The sequence below is a fragment of the Rhinoraja longicauda genome, chromosome 15 (assembly GCF_053455715.1).
Source record: "Rhinoraja longicauda isolate Sanriku21f chromosome 15, sRhiLon1.1, whole genome shotgun sequence".
NCBI classification, from domain to species: Eukaryota; Metazoa; Chordata; class Chondrichthyes; order Rajiformes; family Arhynchobatidae; genus Rhinoraja; species Rhinoraja longicauda.
In genome coordinates this window covers 25,025,303-25,037,322 of record NC_135967.1, presented here as the reverse complement: position 1 = coordinate 25,037,322, position 12,020 = coordinate 25,025,303, and the positions used below count along the sequence as shown (strand labels likewise).

At 45.4% G+C, this 12,020-nt stretch overlaps 1 protein-coding gene across 2 annotated transcripts in view; it reads left to right on the top strand.

Moving 5' to 3' along the window:
• klhl4 (kelch-like family member 4) overlaps window positions 1-12,020 on the top strand; it is a 264,792-nt gene that overhangs the window by 230,662 nt on the left and 22,110 nt on the right. For both annotated transcript variants that reach the window (XM_078412299.1, XM_078412298.1), the window contains exons 6-7: window positions 545-731; window positions 5,361-5,585. In XM_078412299.1, coding sequence (XP_078268425.1) covers window positions 545-731; window positions 5,361-5,585 — 412 coding nt within the window. The remainder of the gene's footprint in view (window positions 1-544; window positions 732-5,360; window positions 5,586-12,020) is intronic.

Below are 12,020 nucleotides of genomic sequence, written 5' to 3'. Positions count from 1 at the left end.
AGATCCGGAGGCACAAGTAGGCAATCTCTTAATTGTTTTCCTTGAAGCATGAAGAACAGTAGTTCTCCTATGAGGCTTGCAAGGCAAACAAAGGTCTCATCTACTTCAGTCTCCTCTCCACCCCCCTTCACCCCCACCCACTACTATTTAAAATCCCAACATGGTTACAATATAGCTGTTCCTACTGTCAACCCGTGGAGCCAAATGGCCCCGAGCTGCTTTATTTCCCAATAACTACCCTAATGGGAAGTGAAATTCAAATGATGCCTGGGATTTAAGATCACTGGTCTAATTTTAACATGAAAGATTTATTTTTGTTTTTAGTTGCACTCCCAAATTCTGGTGAAGTTATAATCAGGCCTTCAGGCTGAGTCACATATACTTGATTGCTGAGTGCAAAATCTAATATAAATAATCATAATCATTTCCATTTATGTAAGGTTGTTCAACTAGAAAGGTCTGAAAAGAGATAGTGATACATTTCTTTGAAGTAGCACAGCATGTTTTATGATAAATAATGAATGCTGAACTCTATTTATTTTAGCTCTTGGCTGATTTGGAGAACAATCCAATGTTTGCTGATGACTTGGAATGCCAGAAACTTCTTATGGAGGCTATGAGGTATCATTTGTTGCCTGAGCGACGGCCGATGTTGCAAAGTCCTAGAACCAAACCTAGAAAATCTACAGTTGGAGCACTTTATGCAGTCGGAGGAATGGATACTAACAAGGGTAAAAATGAATGGGAAATTGAAGATAATATTGCTAATGTGGAGAGTTGTAACGTCTTTGGAATTTTCTTCGTGGTTGCCCTATGTGTCAGACAATGGAATTTGACATTGAAACTCTTTGCTTTTAAATATATAATTTTATAAATTACTAGCACAAGTGTGCCCGTTGGGCCCGTCCTCGTAGGGTTTCCATTGTAACCGGGAGGGGAGTGGGGGGGAGGGAAGGGAGGGAGGAGGGAGGTGTGGAGGGGGGAGGGGAGGGGGGGTTTGGAGGGGGGAAGGGGGGGAGAGGGGAGGGAGCGGGGTAGGGGGGAGGGGGAGGGAGGGGGAGGGGAGGGGGGAAGGGGAGGCAGAGGGGAGGGAGGGGGGGAGGGGGAGGGAGGGGAGAGGGAAGGGGGGAGGGAGGGGGACCTCCCCTTTTCCCAGTACCCCTCTTTCCCCGTTGGGCCCGTCCTCGTAGGGTTTCCATTGTAACCGGGAGGAGGGGAGGGAGGGAAGTGGGAGGGAGGGAGGAGGGAGGAGGGGAGGGGGAGGGGAGGGAGGGGGGTAGGGGGGAGGGAGGGGGGTAGTGGGGAGGGAGGGGGGAGGGGAGGGGGGAAGGGGGAGGGAGGGGGACCTCCCCTTTTCCCAGTACCCCTCTTTCCCCGTTGGGCCCGTCCTTGTAGGGTTTCCATTGTAACCGGGAGGGGAGTGGGGGGAGGGAGGGGGTAGGGGGAGGGAGGGGGAGGGAGGGGGGAAGGAGGGGGACCTCCCCTTTTCCCAGTACCCCTCTTTCCCCGTTGGGCCCGTCCTTGTAGGGTTTCCATTGTAACCGGGAGGGGAGTGGGGGGGAGGGAAGGCAGGAGGGAGGTGTGGATGGGGGAGGGGACGGGGGGGGGAGGGGGAAGGGGGGAGGGAGAGGGGAGGGAGGGGGTAGGGGGAGGGAGGGGGGAAGGGGGGAGGGAAGGTGACCACCCGTTTTCCCAGTACCCCTCTTTCCCCGTTGGGCCGTCCTCGTAGGGTTTCCATTGTAACCGGGAGGCGGGGAGGGAGGGGCGAGGGAGGGAGGAGGTGTGGAGGGAGGAGGGGAGGGAAGGGGGTGGAGGGGAGGGAAGGGGGGGGAGGGGGGAAGTGGGGAGGTGGAGGGAGGGGGAGGGAGGGGGGAAGGGGGGAGGGAGGGGGACCTCCCCTTTTCCCAGTACCCCTCTTTCACCATTGGGCCCGTCCTCGTAGGGTTTCCATTTTAACCGGGAGGAAGGGGGGGAGGGAGGGAGGAGGGGAGGGGGATGGAGGGGGATGGAGGGGGGAGGGGAGGGGGGGAGGGGTGGGAGGGGAGGGGGGAAGGGGGGGAGGGGGGAAGGGGGGGAGGTGGAGGGAGGGTGGAGGGAGGGGACCTCCCCTTTTCCCAGTACCCCTCTTTCCCCTTTGGGCCCGTCCCCGAGAGGTGAGGGAGGTGGGGAGGGATGGGGAAGGAGTTGGGGTGGAGGGGGGGAGGGAGTGGGGATGGAGGTGGGAAGGAGTGGGGAGGAAGGGGTTGAGGGGGGAAGGGGGACCTCCCCTTTCTTTTTTCGAAACACTTGCCCCGGTGGCCCACGAGCATAGGGGCCCCATGCTGATCTGTGTATGTTAAGTGACTTGCAATAAAAAACACAACTTTAAAAAACAATCAGCTGCTTTTCGTAACAATGTAGAACCCATCTCACACAAGCATTGTGACGTCACAAGCTGCAGACCTTGGAAAAAAAGGTTAAAAATAAAAAGATGTAAATTTGTAAAGAGTAGACACCCAATAGCAGCTGCTTGTCCATTGTGACATCACACGCTGAAGGGGGGGAGGGGGGGCAGCTCGAGCTCATCTCACAGGGGCATTGTGACATCACAAGCTGAAGACTAAACCCGCACCGCAGCGCCCCCCTGAAAAGGGGGGGGGCAGCGCTTTAAAACCTCTGTAACTTAAAAAACATGCGACTAAATCAAATGAAAATATCACGGCCGGTCGTTTGGGAGGTTGGCGATTAAGTCGGTGCGAAAACCGTCGCGCTACTGTTCACCGTTTTGCCGCAATCGCTGATACGAACAAATAAATATATCAAATAATTCAGGTCAAACCCAAAAAATATATATATACAAGATCTGAGTTTTAGTAGTATACTAGACAAAGTGGGCCCGTTGGGCCCATTCCCCACTCCCCCATTCTCTCGTCCCCCATCCCCACTCTTACTCTCCCCAAACTCTCCCCTTTGGCCCGTCCTCTTAGGGTTTCCATTGTATCCGGGAGGGGGTGAGGGAATGAAGGGGGGAGGGAGGGAGAGGGAGGTTTTGGGGAGGGAGGTGTGGAGTGATCGAGGGGGAGGGAGTGGTGGAGGGAGGGATGTGTTGAGGGTGGAGGGAGGGGGGGAGGGTGATGAGAGATGGGGTGGTATTTGTGGAGGGAGGGAGGGGGGGGGGAGAGGGGGGAGGGAGGGATGGGGGAGAGGGGAGGGATATGGACCTCCCCTTTTCCCAGTACCCCTCTTTCCCCCACCACCAATTCCCCTCCGCACTACCCCTATTGTCCCATTCCCCATTCTCAGCCCCCCCCCCCCCCATTTTCTCTCCCCCAGACACACTCTTAGCATCAGTTAAAGGCCCGGGGGGGGGGGGGGGCGGGTGCGGGTGATCGGATCAGTGAAAAGTCCGGTGGGGGGGGGCTTCGGGAGATCGCATCATTCAAAGGCCCGGGGGGGGGGGGGATAGCGGGGAGATGTTCTCCCGGGTGTGGGAGAGAGGAGAGATGCAAGGGGAGAGAGGAGAGGTGAGCCGGTGATCGCGGGCTGGCGCCGCTAACGGCGTCCATTGTTTTGGTGCGAGTGAGGAGATGCCGCGCATGCGTGTTGAGTACAGAGTGAGGAGATTCCGCGCATGCGTACTGAGCACTGCCGCACCGCAGCGCCCCCTTCTGTCAAAACTTCGATAAATGAGGGGGGGCAGCACTTTTAAACCTCTGTAACTTAAAAAATATGCGTCCGAATTAAATAAAAATATCATTTTCCAGCAGCGAACCGCATGCTGATTAAGGCGGTACAAAAATCGTGGCGCTACGGTTCACCGTTTTGCCGGAATTGCCGTATTCAGCCGACATCAGTGGAATATATATACAAAGCTACAAGATCTGAGTAGCTTGCAGATAGATAGATAAATAGATAGATTGCCAACCTACTTTGAAGTGAGAATAGTTTGAAAGGAGTTGAGAATATGTTTGTATTTTCTCCCTCCATTCACCTTCTGCATGGACAATCCTCTACTCAGAGGATACATTTGAGAGTCAAATGCCATTAAAATTATTGCACAGGCTTCCAAAAAGGTATTAGGTTTGACTTGAGAATTCTTGTACTCTTCACCCAAAACCAAATTCTTGGCTGCTACTCCACATCCCACACAGCTTTGAACTGCCCTCTGCAGCGAATACCAAGTAGGAAGACATGATCAGTGAAATGATAGTGACTCTGCAGTGACATGATAGGTTCACGAGATTGATCTCTGGGATGGCGGGACTATGTCATATGAGGAAAGATTGAAAAGTCTAGGCTTGTATTCACTGGAGTTTGGAAGGATGAGAGGGGATCTTATAGAAACATATAAAATTATAAAAGGACTGGACAAGCTAGATGCAGGAAAAATGTTCCCAATGTCGGGCAAGTCCAGCACGAGGGGCCACATTCTTAGAATAAAGGGTAGGCCATTTAAAACTGAGGTGAGAAGAAACTTTTCACTCAGAGAGTTGTGAATTTGTGGAATTCTCTGCCACAAAGGGCAGTGGAAGCCAAGTCACTGGATGGATTTAAGAGAGAGTTAGATAGAGCTCTAGGGGCTGGTGGAATCAAGGGATACGGGGAGAAGGCAGGCACGGGTTATTGATTGGGGACAATCAGCCATGATCGCAATGAATGGCAGTGCTGGCTCAAAGGGCCGAATGACCACCTCCTAGAATTTCTATGTTTCTATGTTTCTAAATGTGCTTGCAGAAGGGTATTTCTGTACCTTGATCTAATATATCAGCATTATCCTTCAATTATCTTTTATATATCTCAGATAATAAAGTTGTTTACTGCAGTAGCTAAGGCAAGTGTCCACCAATATTTCTCCTACTTTAAGAGTTGGAACATGATAGTTATCTGAATTCATACCATGGGGCTCAAAGTCAGTCTCGAGCAAGGCCGACAGCCCCATGATGTTAGGCCACAGAGCGACCAGAGATATGATCCGGAAAACAATTGCATGTCCGGCAAGGTAAGAGATTGAAAAAAAGTTTACCCTGATGCCCCCCCCCCCACCCCCCACATAAAACAAACCAGAGAACATTAACACATACTTTTTAAAACACACTAAAAATAACAAAAAAGACGAAAAGACAGACAGACTGTAGGTGAGGCTGCCATTGCCACCCGATGGAATTTGACATTGATACTCTTAGTAGATAATGGCATTTAAGGGACTTTTGGACAGACACATGGATATGCAGGGAATGGAGGGATATGGATTAAGTGTAAGCACATAAGAGATGGTCTTGATGTTATGATCGGCACAGACATTATGGGCTGATGGGGCCTGTTCCTCTGCTGTACTGTTCTAAGTTCTATGTTTTTATACATACTGTTAACTATTTCTATAGGTGCCACAACAGTAGAAAAATACGACCTCAGGACAAATACCTGGATACAAGTAGGCACAATGAATGGGAGACGCCTGCAGTTTGGAGTAGCAGTGATCGACAATAACCTGTATGTTGTTGGTGGGAGAGATGGATTAAAGACGTCCAACACTGTTGAATGTTACAATCCAATAGCCAAAGTCTGGTTGATAATGCCACCAATGTCCACTCATAGACATGGACTAGGTAAGAAATAACTATTTTGATCCTGATTACAAACAATTAAATCTATTAACTAACCTCTTTTTTTGAAGCATACACATAATTAGAATTTTGTATTTTACTTACGGTTCATAACTTTGCAAAGCACAGTAGATTTAATATAAGAATCTATTTGACACAAGCGACTGCTATTAGAATGTTATTAGAATTCTCATATAAAAGTGGAGTCTGTATCATTTACACCATTAGTGCTTTTGCCACACATATATTTTCAAAAGGCAGATGGTGCTGACAACTAAACTCTACCAAACAGTCCAGTCTTAGCTACGACTTTCAAATCATGTAACATCAACCTGTGCAGTTGGTCCCTACGTAACAGGTTACGGGGATCGTGCCGCTAGAAAATGGTATGTATTGTGATTTTCAGTAACTCGAAGTTGGGTCATCCGTGAGTTTACCAAGAAATGGGATTTGAAAAACATAAACTGTATACTCTTTTTTAAACTTCATCATAAGAGTGAATTTTTATTCCATTTTCCAGATTTTGTAGTAGTGATTAATGAATTCCATAAGGGTGCTTTTCTTTTACCTGACCTAGTATCACATGGGGGTTGTCTGCACAGGCCAGGGAGTTTTGAAAGACGCTTTACATAACAGTCAAAAGTTAAGATTAAGGAAAAACACAAAGTAACTCAGCGGGGTCAGGCAGCTGAAGTACCTCAGCAGGGTCAGGAAGCATCCCACGAGAACATGGATAGGGAACGTTTGAGGTTGGGTCTCTTCTCAAAGTTTCTAAGATTTAAAGCTAACGAGGAGGGGGTGGACCCGTTGGGCCCAAACCTCTCCTGCGGGCCCAGCAACCCTCCGTCCAAACCTTTTCTGCGGGCCTGGCAACACTCCCCCAACTGACGACATTCACCCACTCCATCCCCCCTCAACCCCCCTTAAAAATGACTGCTTGAAGTTTGCAATTCATGGAGTTCACCAGTTGCTGGGTGTCTTCCCTGGAGATGCTCTGCCAGGCCTGTATTGCAGCCATCTACAGCTTATGCTTGTTTTGGGGACTAGTCATAGAAACATAGAAACATAGAAAATAGGTGCAGGAGGAGGCCATTCGGCCCTCCGAGCCAGCACCGCCATTCATTGTGATCATGGCTGATCGTCCCCAATCAGTAACCCGTGCCTGCCTTCTCACCATATCCCTTGATTCCACTAGACCCTAGAGCTCTATCTAACTCTCTCTTAAATCAATCCAGTGATTTGGCTTCCACTGCCCTCTGTGGCAGAGAATTCCACAAATTCACAATTCTCTGGGTGAAAACGTTTTTTCTCACCTCAGTTTTAAATGGCCTCCCCTTTATTCCAAGACTGTGTCCGCTGGTTCTGGACTCGCCTAACATTGGGAACATTTTTCCTGCATCTAGCTTGTCCAGTCCTTTTATAATTGTATATGTTTCTATAAGATCCCGTCTCATCCTTCTAAACTCCAGTGAATACAAGCCTAGTCTTTTCAATCTTTCCTCATATGACAGTCCCACCATCCCAGGGATCAATCTCGTGAACCTATGCTGCACTGCCTCAATTACAAGGATATCCTTCCTCAAATTAGGAGATCAAAACTTTACACAATACTCTAGATGTGGTCTTACCAGGGCCCTATACAACTGCAGAAGAACCTCTTTACTCCTATACTGAAATCCTCTTGTTATGAAGGCCAACATTCCATTAGCTTTCTTCACTGCCTGCTGTACCTGCACGCCAACTTTCAGTGACTGGTGTACAAGGACACCCAGGTCTCGCTGCACCTCTCCCTTACCTGACCTAACTCCATTGAGAAAATAATCTGCCTCCTTGTTTTTGCCGCCAAATTGGATAACCTCACACTTATCTATATTATACTGCATCTGCCATGCATCTGCCCACCCACTCACTCAACCTGTCCAGGTCACCCTGCAACCTCCTAACATCCTCTTCACAGTTTTCACTGCCACCCAGCTTTGTGTCATCCGCAAACTTGCTAGTGTTGCTTCTAATTCCCTCTTCCAAATCATTAATATATATGGTAAACAGTTGCGGCCCCAACACCGAGCTTTGCGGCACCTCACTCGCCACTGCCAACCATTCTGAAAAGGACCCGTTGACTCCTACTCTTTGCTTCCCGTCTGCCAACCAATTTTCTATCCATGTCAACACCCTACCCCCAATACCATGTGCTCTAATTTTAGGAACCAATCTCCCATGCGGGACCTTATCAAAGGCTTTCTGAAAGTCTAGATACACTACATCCACTGGCTCCCCTTCATCCATTTTACTTGTTACATCCTCAAAAAATTGCAGAAGATTAGTCAAGCATGATTTCCCTTTCATAAATCCATGCTGACTTGGACTTATCCTTTTACTGCTATCCAAATGCACCGTTATTACCTCTTTAATAATTAACTCCAGCATCTTTCCCACCACCGAAGTCAGGCTAACTGGTCTGTAATTCCACGTTTTCTCTCTCGCTTCTTTCTTGAAAAGTGGAATAAATTAGCTATCCTTCAATCCACAGGAACTGAACCTGAGTCTATTGAACATTGGAAAATGATCACCAATGCATCCACTATTTCTAGAGCCACCTCCCCGAGTACCCTGGGATGCAGACCATCAAGCCCAGGGGATTTATCATCCTTCAGTCCCATTAGTCTACCGAATATTATTTCTCACCTAATGAAAATTTCTTTCAGTTCCTCTACCCCCCTAGATCCTCTGTCCTCCAGTACATCTGGGAGATTGTTTGTGTCTTCCTTAGTGAAGACAGATCCGAAGTACCTGTTCAACTCTTCTGCCATTTCCTTGTTACCCATAATAATTTCACCCGTGTCTGCCTTCAACGGACCCACATTTGACTTTGCTACTCTTTTTTCTCTTAACATATCTAAAGAAGCTTTTACTGTCCTTCTTTATATTCTTGGCCAGCTTCCCCTCGTATTTCATCTTTTCATCCCGGATTGCCCGTTTTGTTACCTTCTGTTGTCCTATGAAAGTTTCCCAATCCTCTGGCTTCCTGCTACTCTTTGCTGTGTCATGCATCTTTTCTTTTAGTTTTATTCCATCCCTAACTTCCCTTGTCAGCCCCGGTTGCCTCGTACTCCCCTTAGAATCTTTCTTCCTTTTTGGAATGAAATGATCCTGCTTTGGAATTAAATGATCCTGCAGTTTTCTGCAGTAGTTCCCTTCAGTTTTCTCTTCAGCATATAAAAGGCATGGTCAATTGGGTTCAGATCGGGTGATTGACTTGGCCACTCAAGAATTGACCATTTTTAGCTTTGAAAAACTCCTTTGTTTCTTTAGCAGTATGTTCGGGATCATTGTCTTGCTGTAGAATTAACCGCCGGCCAATGAGTTTTGAGGCATTTGTTTGACTTGAGCAGATAGGATGCGTCTATACACTTCAGAATTCATTATGCTACTACCATCAGCAGTTGTATCATCATTGAAGATAAGTGAGCCAGTACCTTCAGCAGCCTTACATGCCCATCACAGATGAGGTGGTATGGTTTGGATCTTGGGCAGTTCCTTCTCTCCTCCATACTTTGCTCTTGCCATCACTCTGAAATAAGTTAATCTTCATCTCAGCTGCCAAAAAGAGCTTTTTCCAGAACTGTGGTTGCTCTTTTAAGTACATCTTGGCAAACTGTAACCTGGCCATCCTATTTTTGCAGCTAACCTGTGGTTTGCATCTTGCAGTGTAGCCTCTGTATTTCTGTTCATGAAGTCTTCTGCAGACAGTGGTCATTGACAAATCCACACCTGACTCCTGAAAGGTGTTTCTGATCTGTCGGACAGGTGTTTGGGGATTTTTCTTTATTATAGAGAGATTATGTGTATTTGTAAAAATATATATACTTGTTCAATAGTCCGATCCAGTAAATATTGGTGTACTAAGGGATCTTATTTTTGCTGGCGCATCAGCTGCAGAAAGTAAACTTGCAGATACAGCAAACATTTAAGACAACAAGGAATGCATTTGTTTTCTTCTTGGAACACAAGCTTAAGGAAGTCTTGTTAAATTCTGCAGATCTATGAGTGAGCTCATGTTTGGTTCACTGTTTGCAGATGTATCTCTGTACTTAAAGAAGGATCTATTTACCTTGATATGGATTTACTGGATTGATTATGGGGTTAATGTGATTGTCCTAAGTGGGGAAATTGTGTGTGATTGGCCTGTTAAACAAGAGTGCAAGATTGGTGTTCATTACCTACAGGATTTTGAGAAGGATTGGCAAGCTAGATTCTTCTTATCGAGTCCACACACAAGATCAGAAATTGTTCAGCCTTAACTGAACACACTTCTCGACATCTACCTACAATGGCGTCTTGCGCTTCTTGTGTGTGGCGGTGGAAAGATTGGCAAAAACAGGGCCGCGACATGAACGCTCTTTCCTTGAGCCGGGCAAGCTAGATGATGAGTTGTTTTACTATAGTTAGTTTGGAATTGGAGGGCAGAGTCTCAGGATAAGGTATGCAACAGGGACAAAATCCTTTATGTATAGGACGGTATGTCTTTTAATCCCCATCTCTCAGGACTGTGGATGCTCAGTCGTCAAATATCTTCACGCTGAATATCAGTTAATTTTCAGATACCAAGGTGAACAGTGGATCTAGGTATTGGGAAGGAAAATGGACTTGACATACAGTGTCAGTCGCAATCTTACTGAATAATATAAATGGAGCTGGCTTGTGATCTACCTCTCCCTCCATTTCTTATGCTTTTAATGAATGATTTCACCAGTAAAGTTCATGTTTAAAGGATATGACATTTAAATTCCATTGAGGCCAAAATCTTAAAATATCTTCTCTTGTTTGTCCATCTTCAAGATGAAATATTTGGCACAAAGCATTATTGTGTAATTTGCACATTGTTAATGATTTGTGGCATGCCTACTTCTCAGTCACTTAAAGCTTTTTATATTATTTCCCCCTTTTGTTCATTTTTCTTGCATTTCACACATAAATTTGTTTCATGGATAAAATGACTTCATATTAAAGATGTTACTTTGCTCTTTCAGTGACTGTGGCTCTTTAACCACAAATAACCTGGAATTTGTGGGTAGAATAGTGGAAAGATTAATGACTCTCATCCTTTGTAAAGGGCATTAACATTTGAGTAGTTGCATGGTTAAATAGAGTATGTGAAATAGTATTAAGTTGCATAGATTCTTGAAAAGCATTGCTATAACAGTATCTCAATGCATACAATGGCTTATAGATACTATTCTTATTACAGCTTATTCATACTTTTGAAATTGCTATTTTAATAGCTTGACGATATTAATAATTGCCAAACAATCTTTCTTCATCATTGAAAACCTGCTGTATGATATGTGTGGTATCAACCCTGTCATTTTGAACTGATTTCATATTTAATAAAGTGACAAAGTTAACACTTTGACAGTTTTTTGATCACTTTGGAAAATTATGATTTGAATTTCCATATCTGATTTGACATGGCAGTCTAACATATTTTATTATTAACTAGGAAGCTTATAGATTATGCCATAACTGCTAATTTGCAGTGAGCTGCTTAAGAAAAACATGTTCTCTGTGGAATGGATTTAAAAAATCACAGTCCCAGCACAGAGCTCTGAATTCAGAAATAGAGATCCAATTCGACAAGATTGTTTGAACAACAAAAGATTCCAGGTTATGTGCTCTCAATAGATGAAGCTTGATTTTATAAAATGCACACACTTAGTTTGCAGCACCAATAGAAGATTTATTCTACAGAATTTGTCACTACCTTCTTGATGTGCTGCTTATAGATAAATTGAGTGAAGTCAAATATTTTATTTATATGTCTTGCCATAACTACCTTATGAAAGAGCAAGCAACTTGTGTGACAATAGTTAAATATTATAAAGTAGGGTCTTATTTTGTGCCGTATATGGGTGTTATTCATTACCAAGTGTACACCAATCTTTTTGTATCTAACTTTCCTTGCAGAACAGATTTCTGGTTCTGCGACCAGGAAAAACTCCACTGCAATATACTTTCACAAATGATCAGAAATAACATATCTACACACGAATTAATCACCTCCCAGTGGCCAGTTAAAGCATTGAATAAGAGAGCATAAAGTGAAGCAGAATGAGAGAACAAATATTACATTACTACCTCTGTATTGTTATATTGTTACAATTAAAACTGGGTTCGTAATATGCAAATTGTAACAATGTAACAATGCAATTGTTAATTCATTTATTTACCAGCATCAAAAGATACCTCATAGAGTCATAGTCATAGAGTTATACAGAAGAGAAATAGGCTCTTCGGTTGATGTCAACACTACCTGCCCCTTCCGCTTGGCTTCATATCATTAACAAACTTGGCCACAAACGAAGAATGGCGGCGCTGCGCAGCAGCTGCGGCTCACCTGCAGTCTGTATGTCTTTTGTGTTTTTTGTTGTTTTTTGTCTT